A 25491-nucleotide genomic window follows, 5' to 3' on the forward strand; every position below is an offset into this window, starting at 1 on the left:
GTCAACTTTATGTATAGATATCCTTTAAATTAATGGAGGGATTCTTTATAGTAAAATGTGCAAGCATGTTTGTAATTATCCATCAAACAAGTGATCTAATGAACATTGTTCCCATGCATGAGTGTTTGTGAATATCCATCTAATGACTAATCTAATGACGAGGAGAAGGAAAAACATTCCAAATGCTTAGGCTGATTGCACACAACCCACCCCCCCTCTCGCTTGTACATATGTATAAATGTAGTAAGTGGTCATCCACTAGTTCAAAACCAAATATGTGGGTGGTGAGATACCAAGTGGGAGATAGCAAAGAAGGGAGAGAAAATGTTCCAATGCTTAGATTTGTTGCACATCTGCTTTACTAGCATGGTAATGGTGGTTATGATTGGTCCCGAATGTGCTTAGCCATTTATGTATGCGAGGAGCCCTTTTTCAAGAGCTTGAAAACTACTAGTTTCCCCTTCCCCTCTTTTTTTCCCAATGAAAGAAAGTATTATAAGTTCAAACCCTGCATCTGCAGATCCAAAGTCCAAGGTGCAGTCTTTTTCTCTAAACCATGCATCAATAAGTATCATGTTCCTGTTCTTGATTACTTTGATTTATTGCGAAATGTGCATATGTGGGCGCATGCATCGTTCATAAGTCATTCTTACACAGTAAGATGGGTTAAATTGTTGATTATACTAAGAACTCTTTTCAAACATGATTTTTATTGCATGAAGTGCTCAATGGCACATAAATACACGAGATAGTTTTTACAGACTGCATTACAATTATGTAGGCACAAAGTGAGATTGCCCCCATGGTGGCAAGACCGTAGCTAAAGAGGTCCCTTACCATCCTAAGGTGCCAGGAGCACCTTTGAAGGGACCAACAACCTTGGATGTAATCCAACCACCATAAAAATTGCCAGGTTGGGGACGTGAGACCTCCTGGCCTACATAGCAAGCATCCATGGGAGCACAATAGAAGGCAATGTGGTGGGCCATGGGAGCAAAGCCAGGGGTGGGGTGCTCATAGCTCCACCCAACATTTTGGGCGGTTTTTCCATTGACGGAGAGGGTCCAATAGGAAGCCATGCCCTTCCACTCGCAGAAGGAGGAGCCAGGCGCTCGTTTGAGATGCTCCATTTTGATGTCTGCAGGAGGGATGTAATACACTACACACACACACACACACACAGTTTTAGATATAATGCTCCATTTTATGTCTGCAGGAGGGATGTAATACACCCCACAGACAAAGACACACAGAGTTGCAAACTCAATGCTCCATTTTTATGTCTGCAGGAGGGATGTAATACACCACACACACACAGAGTTTTAGATACAATGCTCCATTTTTATGTCTGCAGGAGGGATGTAATACACCACACACACACAGAGTTTTAGATACAATGCTCCATTTTTATGTCTGCAGGAGGGATGTAATACACCCCACAGACAAAGACACAGAGAGTTTCAAACGCAATGCTCCATTTTGTATGTCTGCAGGAGGGGTGTAATACACCACACACACAGAGTTTAAGATGTGCCCCATTTTGATGTCCGCAGGAGGGATGTAATACACAACCCCCACACACACACACACACACACACACACACAGAGACACATAGACACAGAGGCTAAGATGCTCCATTTTTATGCACGCAGGCAGGCAGATTAAACATATTAATGAGTCCAACAAGAGAAAGCTTTGTATGGAGATGGCCAATGTATGAGGTACCTGGAGGATGGCTTGTCTCCAGCACGCGGAACGCCCTGTTGGAGTCGGCTATTGTGAGATCGTTGAAGACTACCCGGACTTGCTCTTTCTCGAGCTCTAGGCGAGGTGGGCGAGGATAATCCCACACTGACTCTTGCCCCGGCCCCGGCACGGCTCTTCCCAGCCCCCCCTCCATCTCTCCACCGCCTTCCCCTCTTTAGAAGGCCACTCTCCTATCAATTTCTATGAATATATCATTTCCAAAGGTTATATCCACAAATGGCTCAACACCTCTTTTAATCTCACTTTTATTCTTCTTTATTCACAATGCAAAAACAACATTTTGATTTTTCTCCTAACCATATATATTCAGTCTGTGCCCGATATTAATTTATTAATTCCCCCTGTGCATTAATAAATTAATGCCTAACCTTAGCATATGCTAAGGTTAGGCACCTTTTAGCCTCTTCGTTGCATTGCTGCACATGACTCTGCAAACTAGAGAGATGACGACTAGCGAGAGAGACAGATGACCACCACTAGAGAGAGAGAGAGAGAGAGAGAGAGAGAGAGAGAGGTCACACCCTACAACGAGACAGAGGTGCTGCTCTAGCCTACAACGATTAACAACCAAGAGTGGCCTGGTCTACAAGTGACCGAGAGAGAGAGAGAGAGAGAGAGAGAGAGAGAGAGAGAGAGCTACCCACCCTTGAGCTACAAGCGACCAAGAGTGGCCTGGTCTACAAGCGAGGACCGAGAAAATGAGAATGAGAGAGAGAGAGAGAGAGAGAGAGAGAGAGAGAGAGAGAGAGTATCCGATCAATTGCCTTCAAACACAAGAAGGGTGGTGGAAAATCTCAAGAGAGGCCTGGTCTACAAGCGAGGACCGAGAAAATGAGAATGAGAGAGAGAGAGAGAGAGAGAGTATCTGATCAATTGCCTTCAAACAGCAAGAAGGGTGGTGGAAAATCTCAAAGGCAGTCGAAAACTCTTTTTTTTTTAAATACTAAAGTTGATAGCCTCACACCTCAACCTTGTCATTTCCTAAGGCTCGATACGATTAAAACCCTCCCCTCACTAATGAATTAATACAAAAACAAAATTGGGCACCCATATTGGTGCCCTATTTATTCTTCTTTATTTCTTTTAAAACCCCTCTTTCACTTCTTCTTTTTAACACCTCTATGCTACTTTTGAAAATTAGGAAGATTTGACTTCCGATGTGTTTACACGAAATTGTTTTCTCTGAACACAAACAAGAGCTAACTCTGAAGGCTCAATCCCATCTCACGAAATCAACAATGAGTTCGCATTCATGTGGAGGGTCTCATTGCAATCCACTCTCCCGTGCAAGTATTCCTTCTTTAATTGAAGCTTTAATATTTGCGAAAACTTAAATCCGTGGCATTCTTTGCTCCAAATAATTGCATGAAATTTTGCTTTTGCAATTTTCTCAAACATACTTCTCCTTGAGTGGTCCCCAAAGCTCTGATACCACCATCAAGACCTTTATGACAATTGTCGGGGATATCGATGTTGGTCTTTTGGAATGTCACTTACCTCTTTTAGCTTTATCTTATCTAGAAGAAAAATGCTTACCTGATCTAAAGTCATTTTCTTTATTTATCTCTCCAAGATCGTCACGCTCATCAGTGCTCGTGTGATTTTGTCGATATATTGAGCACTATACCAAACCTCATCGAGGATATAGATGTTGGTTTGTTGGCACGTCCCTTACCTCTTTTAGCTTTATCTTATCCACAAGCATAGTGCTTAGCTCATCTAAAGTCATTTCCTTTATTCGTCTCTCCAAGATTGTCACACTCATTCGACTCCATGCATGTGACAGAGCTACCAAAGTGACGGATTCAATGTCATTAGGTTGTTGTAACTCAAGCATGTTATCCACAAAGTCGATGGCTAGTTTGCAACAATCATCAAAAGCGATGTTGTCTTGGCCAACAATAAGTAATCATGCATCCTCATGTCCCTTCCTCCCCTATAGAAGCATGGTAGTAATTGCTCATCTATTAAGATCACCCTGGACATAAGATTGGGTAGATTAGGTACAAGATTGGGTAGATTGGATTGAATCTTCCCTGGATGAGTCTGGCCCATTGTACCACTTATTGATATTTATATGTATTAAAAGCTTGTTTTTTTTAACTCCAAAAATAAAACACAAGTGCTTTTGAGTTTTTAAGCATAAATGCTCTTTGCAATGTCATTATCACCCCATATATAGGTGCATCCATTCATAGTTTTACATGTATATAAAACATATATATTTAATTTATAGATCATCCAAGCATATGTATGTAAAATACTCTTATGATATTAATTGTTTAAGATAAAATATACATGAACTAAAAAATATATTATTATACCTATATGAACTATTAAAATTTTATTTTCAAAGATTATCTATTTGATAGTTTATGTAATATATATATACTTTAAAGATATAATTTTTTAACTATTTTTATTTTTTTAAATGAATATTATATATAAATTTAAAAATATTTTTTTTTATAGTTGAGAGAAATATATTACAGTTGAAAGAAATATATTTTATGCCTTCTTCTTTTGAAAATAAAGATATTTATCTTTTAAATTATTATTTAAAAATAATATATTTTTGAAATCTAATATATCAAATTTCATCCCCATTTTAAAAATCTAACCAATACAATGCAAGATAAGAGAGCGTTCTTTTCTACAAATGCATGCTCATTTTATTCAATCATAGCTTGGTGTCTAGTCTTCATAGTATTTTAAAAATCTAACCAATATAGTGTAAGGTAAGAGAGCATTCTTTCCTACAAATGCACTCATTTCATTCAATCATAGCTTGTTGTCTAGGCTTCATAGTCACTTTTAAAGAGAATGGGCTCTTAAATTCATAGGAGTAAATTTGATAGGAAATAGGAAACCCCTCACGTATGAGGTTTGAGAAGTTGAGAGAAAGAGGATAGCTCTTGCAAGCGAAAAAGAGAATGGAGAGAACCTTAATATTCTACGAAGGATTTGCATCCAAGGGCAAAATAGAATGAAAATAATTCCCTCATCCAAGACTAATTTGATCCTCCTTGATAATGGCATTGTTTGTTCATGTCAAGAACCTTCTTGCTTTCTCTCTCTCTCTCGCAAAAGGAAAGAGAGGGTCCCCCTTTACAAGGTGTGTGCATATGCTACAAGCACACATGCCACATGTCAAGGCATGATGCCACGTGTACTTAGCATCCCTTTCAAAAACCGCTCCCATCACCTTCATGAGCTTGAAAATGGCTGAAGCCCCACTACCTTCTCTATATTATCTTAAGGAAGAGTTTCACAAAGCTGCCATGTGGCAAGAATTTGGACGTTCGGGAAGGGGAGGAGGAGGTTTGGGTAGAATTTGATTTTAGAAGCCTCAAAAGACGTGCGAAGCATGGATTCCCAACTAGTTTTACTTAAAAGCAAACTTCTCGAAACCTTCCCAGTCCTTGCCTGGAGCTCATAGCCAAAACTGCCTATGGTATCCCCTTTGGGAGTCTGTGTTAAGCCATATTGGGATGCCCAATTGAGTCATGCACCTACAACACATAGCATTATCGACATACCTTATCTTGATGTGCACTCTATACCTTCTCACAAATCTCCATCGCTATAGCCAACTCGGCACCTCAAACACACAACCAGCCCTTCATTCACGCATTTGTAAATTCCATGGCCACCTCACAAGCTTCATCAATTTACTCCTATGCTTCCTCACCACGCTCGTACTCACGTATGCTTCCTCAACCTTTGAAAAGGCCATCTCATAGTAGTGAACACTCTAAGTTGTTCGTATCAATATGACCCCTGCTCTCTCTATCTCTTGTCACACATTCGCCCTTGTGTGTAGGAGTGTACGAGCATGGCTGATCTGGTGTAAGGCAAGGCTACCACATATTTTGATTTGCAAAACCTTGACTTTAATCTGCTACATGATTGTGATGATGTAGTTTTTGATATGGTACCTAGTGAGCCATTAGAGGATGGAATAATTAGATATAAGCTAAAAGTTGGGCTTTTAAAAAAAAGGTACCACATCTTCTATGAACCTCCTCCATTGCCTAGTTTGCATACTACATTGCAAGATACTAAGCAAGAGAGCTTTAGTGACACTATTTTTAGCCCTTCTCAACACTCTCATGTTCACACCGGGTTGAGGAGCTTCCAAAAAAGGGATGTAGTTTATGAGCTTCCATGTGCTCCACATTGTAGTGTAATGGCAGGCATGGAACAAAAATATGATGGTCATCCTTGGTTACTTGGTTAGAGTATGCTACATCCACAAAGGACAATTTAGGAGAAGTAGGTGTGGTGGACATCTTAGAAGTAGAAATTTGGATTGCCCATATTTCGAGAGGCCTAACCAGAAACAATGGAAAGGAAAATTAAAGAAAGCCCCTCTGTTGTTGGATTGTTGGAAGATAGTGACGGTACATTTGTTGAAACCAAAATGTATTGCTCGATGTGATGCTATGATATACTATTACTATCCTTTGACTAGGGAACTTACCACAAGAACCATTGTTCACTTTGGATTTCATCAACACCCAGTTTTAAAGAGGGTGTGTTTTGAGAGTGAAAATAGTTGAAGTGCACAAATTTGTTACTACGGAGCAAGCAAGGATGAGCTCAAGGGTTTCTTATAAGATAGTGGAGCATAGTGTAGCAGAAGATTTTATGTTATGCATACTTACTAAACTTGGTGGTTATGCAATGGAAATAATACAAGATTCCTAATTACAAGATGTGTTAGAGTCTATTACACCCGATGTCTACTAATAGAAGAAGGCTACAAAGATGTGTGCAAGAAGCAAGAAAATATCTCGTTGTGGAAGCAAGAGTGGTTTTAAAGCCCTATTGGATTTGAAGAGCAGATGTAGATATCCTCTCTTTCATAGTGTTTTATTTCCAAGGTAAATATTTGAAGACATCCAGTTGCAGATGTCTTCAGTTGGGGACCAAGCAGCGGTCTTGATCTTGTCAACAAAATGAGACCTCAAGGTTTGCTTGGGAAGCAATGGGTGCATTTTAATCATGTGCACCATGTGTAATTGGTCAACCATGAGTGCACATGTCTATGACCCTTATGTAAGAGAGTTGCTTACATTTGCACTTGTGAATACAAGGTGGAGAACACTAATGCAAAGGTTCATTTTTGGAACATGATCAAGCAGATGAGAAACAATGGCTATTGAAACTTGTAGTCGAGAAGCATAGTGTGCATAAAAGAAGAAGATCAACCCACATGTGCTTTTTGAGACCAACAATCATAGGCTTGAGTTGAGACTGCCACCATGGAAACACCTGCAACAAAGAGATAAATCAAGTGGTAGGTGTTGAGCATGGAGTCAATGATGTGAATTGGGAAATTCATCGTACTCCACTAGCGAGCATAATCACATGCTTTGGGTTTCTTACAGATCACAAAGCACGATGTGTGATAAAATCCCTTGGGGGGGTAGAGGTGAAATGCTTGGGGTTTCCGCTCCCAAGCTTTAAGGGATGTTGTTCCTATCCTTTTGGAATAACAAAGTAGTCACTCATGGAAAGTTGACAAATCAATAGTAGGTGTGCTTGGACATGCTCTAGGAACTTAGATGCCAAAGCGACAATATTAACCACACGTAAGTATGCTATCCTTAAAGCAGGGGAAGCATTGAATTAATGATATGAGATCGAGGAGTAGCCCCACCATGCAATGGTGACAGACCCACAAGGAGAAATGGACATGTTATGCAGTGGCATTGCAAAATTGGCAAGGACTTCAAGGATAGAATGGCATGGGCCATGGAGTTGGAGGGGTATTGAGAGAAGATGTGATTGTTCCTAATGAGGTGCATGTTTTTTATGTTTTCATGGAGGGGTCCAAAGCCAAAGGTGCTACATATGCATCACATATCTTTGAGTTTCCTAAGTGCACATGTAAGGATTTCATGAAATGGGAGGTAGGAAAAGATTCATGCAATTGTTTTCTTGCATGCTTTGCAGGTGAGGCTATCTTTCAAGCATATGCATATTTTTTAATTGACGCGCCATACTCATGAGAAAAGTGTTGTCATGAAGTAGGTCAAAGAAAGCTATTGTAGGCAAAGAAAGAGACCGGTCTCCCCATCCTCTTGATCAACATAAACCTCAATCTCTCCAAAACCTCCAATGACATACCAATACCCCTAGTCATGGGGCAACACTGCCGACCACAATAAGCCACTAGACACTTCAAGTCAAGCAACTGCCACACCAATCCCAAAGATGGCATAGTACCACAATCAATCATCCAAACTCCAATCTCGATGTAGCAATAAGGTCACCTTGCTACTACCAGCCAGATGCCACCAGTGAGAAGAAGACTACATGTGACTTCTACTACTGGCATTCTTACAAGCAACGATCAACAACTTGACCTCAATGTCCACATCTTCCCAACAATCTGATAAGTGCAAGTAAACACTTCACCCTCCTTACTACTTATGTTGGTTATCCACCACTGACTAGGTAGAATGCTCCCCACAGAGGGTCCCCACAGAGGGTAGATCTAGAGCAACTAGGTTTGCTTTTAGGTACATCACCCGGATCATCCAATTGTTAAACAACCCGCAAGTCTAACAAAAAATCCCACTAAGACCAAACCTAAAGTTGCCACTTACAATTAGACCCTTGCAATTTTTTGGTGTGCATTCAACCCGCTTCACTCACATCTTTTTCGGCACATAGACCTAAACAGTCATTCCAACCTTGTTGCCCATTCGGCATGCATCCACGCACCCATGTCCTTTGCTAATCATACCCAATGATCTTAACCGCACCTTATCAAGGCACTCCAACACCGGATCTCATTCTTACATGAAGCATCTGTGTCCTATGTCAACATTTTGCATCCTTGCCTTACATCCACTTGTCTTGTCTATTCATCTTTGTTCAGTCTTGTTCTTGTTGTTCTTACATAGTCTAGTCCTATTTCCATTCATGAAGTTTGGTGTCTGCACACTCCCAACAAGGAGGGCTACTAGTCTTTCATCCATGCATGGCACGCTTAGACTTTGTAAAGTTACTATAAACGGAGAATCTTTCGTCTTGTCCTATCAAATGGTTATCAAAATCATCATTTATGGAGCCATCAAATTCATGTACCCAAATGGAGACCTTCACACAAAGCAATGTTTCAATCAACCATGCTCTACATCTCCCTCCAAGGCATAAACCTTGCCTACATCTATGCTAATTAAGGGAGATAGAGATTCCCAAAAGGCCAAAGCAGTGTTAAATCCCCAAGGTCGATATTATCTAGGAATCCAAAATAATTCCACCGACATCACCATGCTTTAAGAAAGAAGCCACCAACGTTCCAAAAAGAGGCTCAAGAGATTCATCTAGCCCCATCCCCGACAAGCCACCCATAGTTTGTGGTTTACGAATGTACCTACCAAACATTGGGTATCGTAACTTCTCCTATTTATCATGCTTTAAGAAAGAAGCCACCAACGTTCCAAAAAGAGGCTCAAGAGATTCATCTAGCCCCATCCCCGACAAGCCACCCATAGTTTGTGGTTTATGAATGTACCTACCAAACATTGGGTATCGTAACTTCTTCTATTTATCATGGATAACTTGATCTCATTCAGCCAGCCAAGATGCACATCAATAACCAACTCCCTATCTTGAAGCATAAGTAAGAGTCAAAGAAAGCAAACAAAAAAGTGTTAAAGAAAGTAGCGTGTTGGAGTTTTACAGGAGGAAGCTTCTATACAGGCCCACCTTTTGCCCAATGCCCATGAACTCAATATGTAATAGACACATAGGTGCTTTTATTTCATAAACTTGTGTTCAACCTCATGAACGATAATCATTTAGGTACATCTTTGGATAGAGGAAACCATGGCAAACGTAAGCCTCGTCCATGGTATGACTCACTGCTTGAACCTTTCTCAAATCAGCAAGACCCTTCTGTGGCCACGTCGTTGATCACACCATCCAATTGATCCACACCGCCTCTATCCTAATAAGTACTCGACAACACGGCCTAATAATCTTGATCCCTTAAGAAATGGGTTGTCAAATGTCAAAGAAATCAGCAAAGAGAGTCAAAGAAAGCAGTTGAGTTGGAGAAGTCTTATCGTTACCTATCGACAACACTCGATCTCTCGAGCTATAGAGGCTTCCCAACTCCATTGCAATTGTGGGCACAGCCGTGCAGATCTGTTGCCATACCTCCCACAATCTAATAATCAAGAAATTTGTTGTATATAAAATGTCAAAGAAAGCAACAAAGAGAGTTAAAGAAAGCAATTAAGCTGGAGAAGTCTTCGTGCTCTCGACAACACTCAATCTCTCGAGCCACAGAGGTTGCCCAACTCCGTTGCAATTGTGGGCACAGCCATACTCAAGTCCTTTGCCATGCCTCCCACAATCTAATAATCTTGACTCCTCAAGAAATGGTTGATCAAGTAAATAGCAAAGAAAGCAGCAAAGAGAGACAAAAAAAGTAGAGTTGGAGAAGTCTTCATGCTAGAGAAGAGTACACACATGGGCATACATTGCCCATGCATGTCACGTGCATATTTCACTACAGGCATCACAATTTTATTTTCACTTCTTGCATCTTATAACATGCACATACATATGTACGTGCAACTAACCTCGTCAACACCAACCCTCCATGTACATCTCTAGATGGGGAGACCATGGCAGATGCAAGCCTAGCCCAGAGTACAACCTATCGCCTAGAAAACCCCCGACTTTATAGGTACCTCCAACGATCTTCCATGAATGTAACCTCTATACTTTGACTCCAATTCATCACCAATGTATTTATGCCACAAAGAATCCTTATCTATTAGCAACTTGATATGACATCGGGCCATACTCTCATGTCGTGCTATAAAGATTTGAATCACCATCTACCCATGTAAATTATTCCATGGGGTCCTAACGCTCATTCCACCAATCACAAGGTGTGGATTGCTCCTCCAACTACCTCATGTTGAAGGGTCCACGCCACTTCCGCAAAACCAACGAGCGAAGGCCTAGCATGAAGAACCTCTACATATCACCTATCACTTTTCATCATGACGCCTTGACAAGCTATCTACCATCAAGTCTATCCAAAGATTCCCATCACTTTGCCCTACATCTAGTTTACAGATCGGTACCAAACTATACCACTTCACCTCGACCATGGCATATCTTAGACCATCCACATCAACCACATAGGCAGTAGCTTTCATCACCGATGGGTGACACAAGGATACAGTCATTAGGAAAGGGGGTATATTAACCACTCCATTGGTTAACATGGTTTTGCATGCCCAACCTCCCATAAGGCACTTCACCATCTTATTTTAGCAAACAAGCACTTAACTTTTGTGGTACTAGAATATATAAAGCAATCTTACCATATGCTTAATGCCAAATAAGGAAAGTCTATGGACTTAGTATTTATAGTTGGTTAATAGAGGCCATACGATTTTTAAGTTTGGCCAGCTTAGTGTGAAAACTAGTCATTTGTAATGTCATTTTTGACAAGTAATACACAATCATTCCCTTGAAATAGTTTTCTCATGATCCCTTCTTCTTCCCTCTTCTTGCTTGCTTTCATATTATTGAATCTTTCTTGCTTGGATGCATGCTACATATGTTTTGATTGTAGGTTTTCTTCTTACATTAGCTTCTTCTTCTTTGCTCACCTATTGTGTTGAGAGAACCATCGCGAAGACGGATCTCTTGTTGCCTTCATAAAGGCAAGAGAACTCTTCCTTCACCCCTTTGGCAAGGAGAATTTCAGTGTGACGACGGTGTTAGGATGTGATGAACGAGCTAGCACACCCATAATGGGAAGTTGCATTTGTAGCTCAAAGGCAAAGACCCAACAACACATGCTTCGACAAGGCTAAGGTAAGCTCTTGAATTGAATGTGACAAATATGGTAGCACGCCCATAATAGGAAGTTGCATTTGTAGCTTGAAGGCACAGGCTAAGGCAAGCCCTTGAATTGAACACAATCCAAATTTTTTCCCCCAAGCCAAGGAAGCTCTTGAATTAAACACAATCCAAATTTTCACCCCCAAGATAGGAAAGCTCTCTATAATACTTCCCTTCTTTTTCGCAATATCGCCATGCTTCAAGCAATCGATCCAAAGAGCCACCAACATTTAAAAAAGAGTCTCAAGAAGAACTTGGATCCATTCAACCATGTCTAGTATGCCACCCATAGTTTGTGGTTTAACAATGTACCTGCCATATAGGGTGTCCTAAATTCTTCCATTCTCATGGATAATCCAACCTCATTCATAGTAGCCTTATTAGCCAACCTCGTTACACATCAACAACCATTTCCCTATCTCAAACCATGTGTAAGAGTCAACGAAAGGAAAAGAAAATGTATCAAAGAAAACGATTTTTACCGATAGAAGCTTCTACACATGCCCAATGCCTATGCACTCTACTTATAATATATCCATGGGCTCTGCATGTAATAGACACATAGGTAATATTCTTTCATGAACCTACATTTAATATATCCATGGGCTCTACTTATAAAACGATTTTTACCGATAGAAGCTTCTACACATGCCCAGCTTCTGCCCAATGCCTATGCACTCTACTTATAATATATCCATGGGCTCTGCATGTAATAGACACATGGGCAATATTCTTTCATGAACCTACATTGAGTTGATAGCCATTTCCAAGTACATCTCTAGATAGGGGGGACCAAACCATGGCAGGGGCACAAGTCTAGCTCATGGTACAACCCATTGACACATAGACATTATTCTTTCATGAACCTACATTGAGCCGATAGCCATGTCCAAGTACATCTCTAGATGGGGGAGGGGGAAAGGACCATGACGAGGGCGCAAGTCTAGCTCCTCATGGTACAACCCATCGCCTCAACCTTCCTCAAATCAACAAGAACCTTCCATGGCCTTGAATTCGACTACACCATCCATTTGAGCCACATTACCTCTATCCCAAGTGCTCGACAACACTAAATCCATCGATCCACAGAGGCCGCCCAACTCCATGCGCAAAGTTTGCTCTACCATGCCTCAAACAATGTAATAATATTGACCCCCTAAGAAACAAGACGTCAACAAGTGAATGTCCAAGATAGAACCAAGAGAGTCGAAGAAATCAATTGAGTTGATGAAGTCTTCAAGTTGGAAGAGTACACACAGGAGGGACACACCTTTTGCTCGTTTCCCATACATGTCACTTGCATATTTCACTATAGGCATCACTTTTTTTTCATATCTCGCATATCATGGAATAGGAACAAATGCGGTTGCAACTAACCTTGTCAACACTAACTCTCTAGGTACATCTCTCAATGGGGGGTAAGCTTAGCCCATGGTATGACCCATGGTAAGGGCATAAGCCTGGCCCATGGTATAACCCATCGCCTGGAGAACCCTTAACCTTGCAGGTCCCTCCAATGAGCTTCAATGCATAAACCTCTACCTCACTCCAATTCATTACCAACACAACCTCACCTTGGATGCCTTTTTTTCCATGAAGAAGCCTCATCTCTCAGCATCACACTCTGATATTGGGACATACTCTGATGTCATGCCATGAATATATGGACCACCATCTACCCATGCAAATCATCCCATGGTGATGGCACTCAGTTTTCCAATCACAAGTTGTGGACCGCTTCTAACAACTATTTCATGAGATGATGAAGGGTCCATGCCACTTCCATAACCAACAGAGACATGGCATGAAGACCCTCTACATTGCCTATCACTTTCCATGCCACCTCAACACACTACATGCCATCAAGGCTACCCAAAGCTTTCCACAACTTTGCATTGCATCCGGCTGTTGTGGATCGATCTCAAACCATACCACTTAACCTTGGATGTCTACTTCAAGGCGTATCCTAGATAAGCCACACCTTCCCACCTCAATTGGAGATTCACCACTAACTTGGATTATGTGTAGACGTAGTCACCATTAGGAAAGGGGATATTGTAGCCACTCCATAGGTTATCATGGTTTCACCCGCCCGACCTACCATAAGGCACTTTGCTATTGAATCTTGCTTGCTTGATGGATTCATGCTAAATTGGTTTGATTGTATTGTTTCCTTGTCCATTAGCTTAAACACTAACTCCATTATAATTGATAATACTAATAAAACATAATGGGTTAAGCTTAATCAATAGAGAACAATAAGAAGGATACTAATTACATTACATAATCAAACTCTCATAAAATGAGCCAAGCTTAATCAATATAGAATAATAAGAAGGATACTAATTGTATTACATAATCAAACTCTCATAAAATAATCCAAGATTATTTAATAAAGAACAATAAGAAGGATACTAATTGCATTTCATAATCAAACTCTCATAAAATGAGCCAAGGGTTACATAATTTTATAGCTCTCAACATGAGCCCTCATCCAGAAGCTACATATATTCGCTTCTCTTCTTTTGTGAGTGCTACTTTCACTCTTGCAATGGTTGGAACTGGGAGGTTCTTGAAGGTATTCACCTAGGAGCTATACTCCTCAAGTGTCATGCTTTTCAATAATATAGCTATGGCATCCTCTTCTTCTATAGATGCCCCAATGCCAGCCAATTGTTGGGTTATACTCTTCATTTTGTTAAGATGTGCTAAAAGAGATTCACTATCTTTGATGTCCAAGCCAAAGATTTATATTTTAAAGCTTATTTTTTAATTCTTTTGTTTTGCCCTAGACAATTTCTCTAGCTCACCCTTAAATATATCTTGTGATGCAATGTGATGGATAAATCCATCCCCTAATCCTAATGCTATGATGGCTAATTCTTTTTCATTGTGACTCGACCAAATGTTCTTTTCTTTACCGTCATCCTTCGAACACTTCTCTCTCCCACTAACAATCTTCCAAAGTGATGTATTAGTTAGCAAGAACTTGACCTTGACTTGCCAAGTATTATTAAGCCCTTCGCTGCTAAACTTTTCCAAACATAAATTGGGTTGACATTGTATGCAAAAGAGGTGAGAGGGAAGGTCTTTGCACTTGGGTATGTCTCAAGGCGAGTCTCTTGTACATACTCAAGGCCAGTGTCTAGTCCCGGTACAAGAGAGATTTAATGATCAATTGGATGGAGTGGTTATTGACGTTTTTCTTAATCTTGTAGAAGGAGGCGTCCTATGTGAATAGTGATGTAAATGTTGCATAGCCTCTTATCTAAGTCTCTAAGAGATTTTTACATCTCTGGGAGATGCACCTTTTTTGTTGTGTCTAGTGCGTGGTGGTGCAAACTATGCTGTGAGGATTGGGTGGTTTAGATACAGCGAATATCGCCCAAAAAAGCTGTGTGCTAACGTAGATTTGGACTGAATCGTAAAAAGCTGTGTGCTAACGTAGATTTGGACTGAATCGTTTGAACTGCGGGTGCTTCTCGCCAGTGAAACTGCCCGTTGTGGGGACGGATTTGCTCTGTGGAGAGATTTCGGCTATTTGTGCAGACAGTCGAGGAGAAGACTACAAAGGCTGCCTGTATCTTATAAAGAGGTGATAAACTAACCTCGCAGGTTCTGCTCTTTCTCGAGATTTCCAACTTGCTTTTTTGCTGATGTGGCAAGGTTCCCTCTACTACTACGCTTCTTTGATTTTTTCTTGTGGTCTCTCTAATGCTTTTGAGTACTAGCTAATAATTTGAGGAGGGTGAGAATTTCTTGGGCTTTGTTGAGGTATCTATGAGAGTTGTGACTAGTCTTCTTGCTCAATGTTGCACTTTTGTCACTGTTGCAGATATTGAGATTGGGCACTGTGTCTAGGTGTGTGCTACCAAAATATGATGTTGATGATAGCCATTGGCCAATAAGAGATACCAGCCCTTAAGCAAACCCAAATCAGCTCCTGACAAGGCTCTGATACCAAAGTTGAAAGTTGAATCTAAGGAGGCTTAAACACTAATATCAACTCCATTATAATTGATAATGCTAATCAAGAACAAAGGATTAAACTTAATCAATAGAAAACAAGATGAAGAATACTAATTGCATTGCATAATCAAACGCTCATAAAATGGGCCAAGGATTACATGATTTTATAGCTCTCAAGGAGCCTTCATCTTACAAACTACATGCACTCTTGTGTCATCCATGTGTCAATAAATGCTTACACCATGTGCCACATTGTGCTTTCCATGTGCTCGTTTTTTTTACTATTGACTTCACGTTTTATACATAAATATACAAGTCAACCTTTGAGTTAGGACCCTTTTCTGTCTTACTAATGTGCATGCTCTCCCACTTACCATACTCATGTTGTACCCTCATACATTAATATTTCAACAAAGAGAAGAGCATCTCTTGTTACTTCCATCTAAGCATAGAGAGCTCTTCTTTGGCAAAGGAGCATTTTTGTGTGACAACAAATTAAGTACGCAACAAACAAGCTAGCACACCCATATAGGAAAGTTGTAGTTTGCCGCTCTAAGGCAAGACCCGATAACACAAGCTTCAACAAGACTAAGGTAAGCTTTTGATTTGGACTAATGTGTGTGTGTGTGTGTGTGTGTGTGAGAGAGAGAGAGAGAGAGAGAGAGAGAGTGAGGATAATGGTAGGACTTCTCTTACACTATATGAAGGGATTAAGATTTTTTATTATTTCCCTTGTCCTTGGTCCTTTTTTATACTAGTCTTTGTGTGCGTGAAAGAGAGAGAACGATGCTATTTTCTGTGCATGTGTGTGAGAGAGAGGGAACGAGAGAGAGAGAGAGAGAGAGAGAGAGAGAGAGAGAGATGGTTTTGGAAGCATGAAGAATAAGTAAAACAAAGAGAAAGAACATGATGAATGGCCCCGTCCATTCAAAACAAATAGATGATCAAACAACAAAACATTCTCATTCTAAAATGGCCCCCACCATAAAAGTAAGACACTTCAACCAAGTTTCAAAAATCAAGCACCAAATCTTCAAATTTACAATTATTATCCTAAAAAATAAACTCCTAGGGGCATGATCTGTAACCTGCATCCATCTATAGAACAGAAAATGCTCATAGTAAGGTATGGCATTGCAAGTGTCATAAATCATGCCAACTTGTTCTCATTTTCAAGGAGTTTATTCCAGGAAAATATTTTTTGTGAATTATCTGTAATACTATTGCATGTCACATTACATGCATGGGAAAATATTTTAGACAACTATTCGTAAACATGATCCCACCCCATGTGGGTTAAAAATTAAACCATTTCCATGTGTTGCAAGCTACTCTCAGCTGCAAGTTTTTCGAACCAAGACTTGATAGATTATTATGGTTCGAAGCTTCTTGTATCTGGGCTTAACAAACCAATATTTGATGGTACACCTTCAGGTAGGAAAACAAGTTCTTATATAGGTGCCTTAATGACAAAAAGACATATAGGGTTGAAAACATTGATAAATCATTGGCTTCTCGGTACCCATCATCAACAAAGAAAGCAATGAGATGAGTGCTAGCAGGACTGTGAAGTTGGCGAAATATTAACAAGACTAGGCCTTTCAACCTTCCTTTTTTAAAATTATATGCATGGCACAGGAGTACCAAACAGTCCTACTTATAAAAATGAAATGTTAGCAAAAATGTTAAATTAATGCTTTGGAAAATACATCCATCACTAATGTTACACATGAAGGTCGTCCTTTTTGCAAAACTAGGTGTCATACATGCCATAGTCACTTTTAATATGAGAAATTGAAGGGTTCCTTAACACAAAGCAAAGTTGATATCCGGGAATATAAAATATTACCAGTTTTTTGTCATGGGAAAGTGAAGGGCTCCTTCATATAAAATAAGGTTGATATCAAGAGAGATCAAAATGATGAATACAAAGGGAGGCATAAAGCATTAGGGGTTACAAAAAATTTCCCCCTCAGAGTGAATGTGTGCACACGTGCACATGCGTATACGCATATATTTGTGTGTGAGAGAGAGATACACACATACATATAGATTTTATTAACATACGTGGAAGACCAAAATGGCCTACTAGACTATATGATAAGTTCTCAAAAAAATGCCATATTGTTGACAAAAAGTTAATTTCATGCTGCTGCAAGAAAACAAGTAATGTACTTCCCAAGAGCTTCCTTTGTGTTGAAGGGGAAAAACTCATTGGTTTCCCCGATTTCCCCCGCCTCCCGCCCCCCTAACAAAAAAAAAGACCATACTATTAATTAAAAACAGACCTGCCTAGAAGGCGAAGTACAAAAAGTGCAACAGCACTAAAGGAAACACAACATAGAGGAGCGCTTCCTCCATGGTTGGCCGCTCTCGGAGTAAGGCTAAATTGGTAGAAAGCCACACTAGGGACGCACTCATCCGTTTTTAACACCCAAAATCCTTACTATGTATATGGCTCTCAAGAAAAAGCCTTTGACTTAGTGTGCCTCTCTTGCCTACACGGGAAACCAAATCCTTGATGGGCAGCTACCCCATTAAACATAATAGACTGCCCATCTGATGGAGGGCTAACTAGGATCTCATTGGACAGCCACTCTTCCCAGCCATGGCATGGGCAGCTTCACTCTCTCCAATCAAGAGCCCCAAGTGCATTTCAAGAACATGAAAATAAAGCTCATAATATCAAATTTGGTAAAAACAAGGGCTGTTTAGTTGAGAAAGACATGCCACAAGAAGTGCCTGCAATTACATTGCCGTGTTCCCATTGAAAATGGCAGTTACACCAAACTGGTTTTACGACACATGTAAATGTACACGACATGCCTCAACACTAAAGAATTGTTGTGCAGTACATAGCTCTTGACTGCAATAATTACCACTCTCAAAATCAATTCAACAACATAACTCACCTTCTGTTTGAGATGAGTCATGATTTCCTTTTGCCCCTAAGACAGACGACAGGAATCAACATTTCTTGCCCTCCATCTGCTGCTAAAAAAGCTTAGAAGAACTCATAACTCGTCCTTTGTTTGATAGCTCAAATCTTTGGCTTTCTCTGTGGGCTTCTCAGGTTCAATTGTCGTCTCCTTTTCAGTTCTGTCTGCTTTGGCTAGAGTAAATGGTATACCTGCATTGTTTTTCAGAAACTGGTACAGCCCTTTAACGGACCTGTCTGTGTCTACACTAATCTGTTACACAAGATTAAGATCCTGACGTTAGATGACTGGCACATTTGAGCCATATCAGTTCTTTAACCATGGCTTAGTTTCTTCAACACAACACAACGCCACACCACACAACACAAGTATAGCATTCAACCCATTTTACTCACTGGATCAGAGCTCTTGTTGCCTGCTGGGAAGAATAGCAAAGTGGGATAGCCATCCGCCTGACTCACCAACCAAAGACAACCATGAAGAAAGATAAGAAATAACGTAAACACAATGCCATATCCACTTGTCTCAAAGCTGAAACTCTAATAATTGCTCTACCTGCCCCCTTTCATGTTCATTGGCTGTCCCATCCATCTTGGCAATAACAAGAGAATCGATACTCCGAAGTGCTTTTGCCAGTTTTTCATAGATCGGCTCAAGCGCTTGGCAGTGCCCACACCATGGGGCATAGATCTGGACATGAGGATTTTGACGATTTGTAAGTCATTCTCAGTATTAATTAGTAGCTGTTTTGTATTAAGAATCTTTAAAGACACACAACCCACCCTCTAGAAAAGGAAGGATTTTTTTTGAGGAGGGGGGGGGGGGGGGGGGGGGGGGGGGGGGGGAGGGAGGGGGGGATCTGCCACCCATTAGGGATGACTGTCTGAGATCTTCCCTTTGTACAGGCGAGTTGGAAGCACTACTCTCAAAGTATGGAAAGTGATTCATAGAATAGATACCTCAAGAAGCACATCTTTAGATTCATCCAGCACAATCTTGTCGAAATTATGTCCCACGACAATCTTCACATCCCCATCATTCTGTATAAACCATAAGTTTTCATACGAATAGTCACTCAAAACACGTCACAAAGCAAACACTGTAATGTATTTTTCTCGCAAATAAACAGCTTACTGTCTCAGGAACAGGTTCAGACTTGTAAAACTCTTTCAATTTTCCGTCAAGAAAATTCGTCGCGAAATCCTGGCTTGAGCAGCCATTAACATGAAGATAAGAAGGGACATCCAAAACAAAACCCTAAACCCTAAGCCCTCAAGCCTAAATAAGGAAGAACTAGAACTTGGGCACATTAATAAACCTTGATTTTGTCCACTGTCATCTCATCCTCAAACAAGAATTTCCTTGGGTGCTCTTCAGAAACTGTGAATGCTACAATCTGCTTAAAAGACCAGATTTGTATCATATTAATCAAGGCTTCGTACGTAGAATTCATTGGAACATCATATCCGATGATAATTAATTATATGTATAAAAAGCCAGCACATCCATTTAAGTTTGAGAAAGAGAGCAAGCTATGGATTGATTAACAGCTTGCCAGAAGGTGTGATCAGAGGGAGGAGTGACGAGTCCACACCGTGGGTTTTTCTCCATTGATACCAAAAAACTCTACGATCGGCTTGCCAACCTCTTCACTACTAGAGTCCACGTGCACAAAAATAATCTGCAACATTTTCAAAATACAAAAAGAAAAAATCAGACCCAAAAGGAAGAGAGTTGGCATTTATTACCATGTCTAAGCTGATTGTATATGAATGCCATTGTAAGTAAAATAAGTCTTCCACTATTACCATTGGTAACACCACCTTGCGCCAAATCAGACCCAAAAGGAAGAGAGTCGGCACTTATTGCCATGGACCACCACAACCATACTCATGGGAAACGGGGAAATGGAACAGAAACAGAAATGGCACTTCCAGGGGGGCGAAATGAGGTAACAATTAGTTAGCAAGAGAGATACAAGTTGAAGAAAAGAAGAGAAAAGGGGAAGGAAGGGATTTGAGAGGAAATGGAAGAGGGAGGGAATGGAGGGAAGACAGGAGAGAAAGAAGATGGATTGAGACAGCAAATTCCTCTGCTTTACTATAAACTTTAACAAAGCATTGCAAGATCATGTGGTTGGAAAGGCATTAACCCTGAGCTTGTTGGTCTCCTACATGCAGTAGTCGAGTAACATACCTTTCCCTTAAATGCCTTAGCAGCTTCTTCGTAAGCCGGTAAAACTTTCCCAAAATCTTCAGGAGATGCAAAAAGAAGAAGCTGTAAAGCAAACACAAGACAACCTTGTGAGATATTAAACGACACAGGAAAAAGGTATCATTCATCCTCGCATTCACAAGCAAGGAGGAGCCAAAAAACCATTTTGTGAAGCTAATTTCACTGTGTACATCCCTTAAACATGCCACAAGCATATGCCATACATACAATCTCTTGACAATGAGGTTATGAAGGGCACCTGCTTTCTTATAGAGCTTTCAAATATCTCTGTAGCGGTATCCCTACTGAACGTGGACACCAAGGGGAGCTTGTTTGCCAGAATAAATCCTGAGAGAGCATCTTTCTCAAAAAGCCCATCTGCAGGGAAAGAAGATTTTTGCTGTAAGAGGATGAAGAAAATGTGCAGAGGCCCCTTTTGATGAAAGGATTACCCTCCAGGATGATGCATACAGCAACACACAGTACACTCTAGAGTGTGTTCACGCTAACAACAAGCCAGTTTGGCAAAATGTACCATAAAGGACAACTTTTTCTGGTGCACTCTTCAGAAGAACCAAGGCAGGTGCCTTTGTGCCTTTCTTAATGTTGAAAACTTCGGCAACATCTTCCCTTTCTGTCTGGTAGAACAAAACATCATCTTCCTGCTGCGCTGCTGCTGCAAAATCTTGGACTTCCCGGCCCTAAGACAAGAGCATTTCAAAAGGTTACACAAATACATGCAACAGAATAAATCTTGATGAAAATGTAACAGTGCAGGTTCTTGAAAAATACCTCTAGTTTATCAAAAAAAGCAACTACGACTGTATTGCCAGTTTCCAAGACTGTCTCTGCATCACCAGTAGAGCTAACCTCTGCCACAGCAGGCCCCACCTTCTTCTTCACCCAGGTCACAATAGCATCCCTGTGAATAAAGGCCACACAGCAGTTGTACAGTCATGTACATCTTTTTGTACCTTAGTAATATACTATAAATACAGTTCATCTCACTCTCCTCTCTGCCTGCTGTGTCTAATCATTGCCATTGCATTAGTGTTCCTAATCAGTAGGCTTAGGGCTGGATCAAGTACAGCAAGGCTTCCGCACATGCAACATTGGTATCAGAGCATTCAGGGTCAGCCATCTAAGCACTGGGCTGTCCCAAGAAAGGTGCACAGATCCATGGAAGAATGCAGCCAAGGTAGCATTTTTGAGGTGGTCAGCAGCAAGCAAAGCTAGAGGAAAGCATTCCCTAGGAGTTGTGTGCTCACAGGAGCATACCGTTGGCTCTCAGATAAGTCCAACTGTGGAGCATCACCCATGATCATTCTCAGTAGGAGACCATAGCTGTGTTAAGGGAAAGGGATTGCACACATGGGGACAGAGGGGAACGCGTGCATAGCTCTCTGACCAAACTTGGAGTGGAATCAGAGGAATGATAGGTTCTTCCACTGACAATCTAGCCCATTTTCAACAGCACCTCCAGCCGGGCCACACCAAATTTTGGGGGGAGGCGGGAGGGGGGGGGGTGGTGTGAGAGTTGGCATGTGAGGTTAAATGGCAGGATCTACCAAGATCTGCCCAGCTCTCAGGGCCATGGTTACTGGGAAGTCCAACGGAAAAACAATAGCCCTTCCCCCTCCACCCCCCCAAGAAAAAAAACAGACGAGGTAGCAATGCGGCTGTGGTGATGTTTACCTGGTGCGATGATGCGAATAAGGCTTGGGCTTGCCATCCACAAGGAAGAAAATGGTAGGGTACCCTTCCACGCCATACTGTTGTGCGAGCTCGGGATAGTCAGTCGCATCCACTTTGGCCAGGGGAACGCCGACGGCCTTGAGCTCCGTCGCGGCGGCCGCATACTCCGGCGCAAGCGCCTGACAGTGGCCACACCACGGCGCGTAGAACTCCACCATCACGAAGTGGTTCGCCGCCAGAAAGGCGGAGAAGTTGGACGACGACAGCACCGCCACGTCGGCGTCGGAAACGGAGATGCCGTAAGAACTGTCGTCGTCGTCGCCGCCTCCTCCTCCTGCTCCTCCTTCTTCTTCTTCTTCTCCGTCGGACGGAAAATCGCCCGAGCTGTCATCTTCGAGGGGGGCGTATTCCTCCTCCGACAGGCTCAGCGCTTCGATCTCCGACGGGTCCAGGTCCGGGTAAGAAGCTTTGGCTGTGCAAGACAGCAGGAAAACTACACAAAATGCGACGAAAAGGGGGGCTCGAAGCCATGTTGCTGCCATGGCTGCTGAGTGGTAGGATGAAGGTCCAACAGGGGACCGTGGGAGCTTCTTAAATTCGTTAATTACCAGTTTATCGAGAGTTTTTCATACACGTCCAAGGAACTACATTGGATCGTGGACTGAATGCATATAAATTGTGTTTTCAAAAAATAACTAGATAGTGACGTTTCAACTTTTATTTTAACCAGATCTAGAAGAAGAGACAAAGAAGAAGATGACTATACCTCTCACTAACTCTCTTACTCTCTCTCTATAACTCTTTTAACCACTCCGTAAGTTAACATGGTTTCACTCGCCCAACGTCTGTGTAAGATGCTTTGCCATCTTACCCACCCGCACGGGCACTTACCTTTTATAGAAGTGGCCTTACTTTGGGCTTAATGTCAAATCTAAGGACTTCATGTACATACTTGCTTAAGACAAGATCAGACTATTTTTAAGTTTGGCCGACCTAGTGTGAAAATTAGTCATTTGTATATAAGTCGTTTTTGGCACTAACACAATCATTCCCTTGCAATATAACACTTCTGAGCTCCCCTTCTTCTCTACTCTTGCTTCCTTGTGTTCTATTGAATATTGCATGCTTAATGGATACTTGTAGACAGGATTGGTTTGTAGGTTTTCTCCTTGCGTTAGCTTCCTCTTCTTCCCTAGCCTTTTGTGAGAGAGAACCATTGCAAAGTACTACTCTATTTGCCTCCATATCTAGGCAAAGGGAGCTCTCCCTTCACCCCACTGACAAAAGATCATTTCAGTGTGATAGTGGAGTGAGGACACGACGGACGAGCTAGCACACCTACATCACATGAAGTTACAATTTTACGGCTCTAAGACGAGGCCCAATAACATGTGCTTACACAAGACCAAGGTAAGTTCTTAGCTTGAGCATATTTGGCATCGTTGATGGGAACTAGCCTAAGGCTTCGCTACGTTCATCCGTCTATTCTAAGCTATTGGGATCGCCCAATATTTGGCGCCGCTCCAATGGGGACCAACCTAGGACTTAGCTCCAATCATCCATTCTAAGCTATTGGGATCACCCAATATTGCCTGGTATTGATTAGGAGTTCACACTCTAAAAATGGTTTTGGAGCCTTGGATGTATTAATTTTATTGCTTTTGATTTTGATTCGAAGTTTATTTGCATTAGAACATTCTATTTTCATATCTTGGAAGGGAAAAATCCTAGTTTCTTTGTGATTTACATGGTCTTATTGTATTGAGCCAAGGAATAGCTTAGCAAATGTGATTAGGAGTGGAATCCACTTCGAAGACATAAGCATTAAGCTCCATTAAGTGTGGATTAGAGAGGGATAGATAATTTTTATTCATGCATTTCATCTTTTTTCATGTATTGTTTGAACTGTAGCATAGAAGCATGCAAATCCAGTAAAAACAATAAAAAATGCTTAATTATCACTATCAATTAGAATTAGGATCCTTAATTACCCCCATCAAGTCCAAAAAAATCCCTAAAAACTCTCAAAAACCAAGCGAAACCATCTCTCATGTTAGGAATGTGAGTCCACAGGCACATTCAAAAAAGGGACGTGAATTTGGACCCATGAGAACTTGCTAGCTGACGTGAGCTTAGACATGTAAGCCTACATACGTGAGCCCATAGATGTGAGTCTAGAGGTAGCTATACCTAATATTATACCAACCTATTATTACTACCTTAAAGACTTGTAAGAACACACTTACTAATGTTCTTTAAGAATTTTCTTGTTATTGTTGTGGCTCACCCTAACCCCACTTGAAACACATCCAACAAGAAGACCATTTATTCCCCAAGATCAAATCTACTTCCAACACATACTCAACCACAAAAACTGACACGTAAGGGGGTTAGTTTCAATATACATTGTATGTTCAAGGATGTTCAAAGTACCCCAAACATGGCATGTTGAATTTTCTCAAAGGGGGTTAGTTTCAATATACATTGTATATTCAAAGTACCCCAAACATGGCATGTTGAATTTTCTCGAGATGAACGTTGAGTGTTGGTTGACCTAAAAAATCCCAGAACTCAAGGGTCATGAGATTGTGTTCTCATTGTGGATAAAGCTATATTTGGAGTGTAGTGATTTTATTGTAAATTTCAAATCCAACCATAACTCTTCGAATATTCTGAGTAAGATATGTTGGAAGTTCCAAGGTCTCTTCCTCTCATAATAGCAATTTCACAATGCCTGCAGGAGTGTTCAAAGTGACTGTTTGCATGAATTTATCAATTGAATACCACGAGTCACGTACCGTAGTTCCACCCAAGGTGACATCATACTTAAGGAGATATGGGGTAACATGGAATCTAAATTCCACATTTCCACTGATTGTTTGAGTAGCATAGTTAAAGAAACTTAGAACTTCAATTGTTACAAAGACTAAGGTACATGGAGAATTGATTAATCCACAAATTAATAAATCACAAAAATAAATCAAAGATACCATAGCAAAACTCAAGAGCACAAGATTG

The 25491-nt window shown here is 41.0% G+C and overlaps 2 protein-coding genes across 2 annotated transcripts; both read right to left on the bottom strand.

The window, feature by feature from the left end:
• Positions 1-693: 693 nt before the first annotated feature.
• LOC147622781 (uncharacterized) lies at positions 694-1945 on the bottom strand. The gene is made up of 2 exons (XM_086822402.1): positions 1727-1945; positions 694-1159 (listed from the first exon to the last, which is right to left on the bottom strand). Exons 1-2 carry the CDS (start codon positions 1899-1901, stop codon positions 834-836), a joined length of 501 nt encoding a protein of 166 aa, XP_086678528.1. The 5' UTR covers positions 1902-1945; the 3' UTR covers positions 694-833.
• Positions 1946-18315: 16370 nt separating this feature from the next.
• On the bottom strand, positions 18316-23116 carry LOC147622782 (protein disulfide isomerase-like 1-4). The gene is made up of 12 exons (XM_086822404.1): positions 22474-23116; positions 21571-21700; positions 21314-21479; positions 21038-21156; positions 20761-20841; positions 20159-20245; positions 19883-19960; positions 19699-19767; positions 19524-19604; positions 19120-19254; positions 18960-19016; positions 18316-18816 (listed from the first exon to the last, which is right to left on the bottom strand). Exons 1-12 carry the CDS (start codon positions 23013-23015, stop codon positions 18640-18642), a joined length of 1722 nt encoding a protein of 573 aa, XP_086678530.1. The 5' UTR covers positions 23016-23116; the 3' UTR covers positions 18316-18639.
• Between the last annotated feature and the right edge of the window lie 2375 nt (positions 23117-25491).

Source organism: Cibotium barometz, chromosome 28 (genome assembly GCF_041138505.1).
Source record: "Cibotium barometz isolate CiBa-2024 chromosome 28, ASM4113850v1, whole genome shotgun sequence".
Lineage (NCBI taxonomy): Eukaryota > Viridiplantae > Streptophyta > Polypodiopsida > Cyatheales > Cibotiaceae > Cibotium > Cibotium barometz.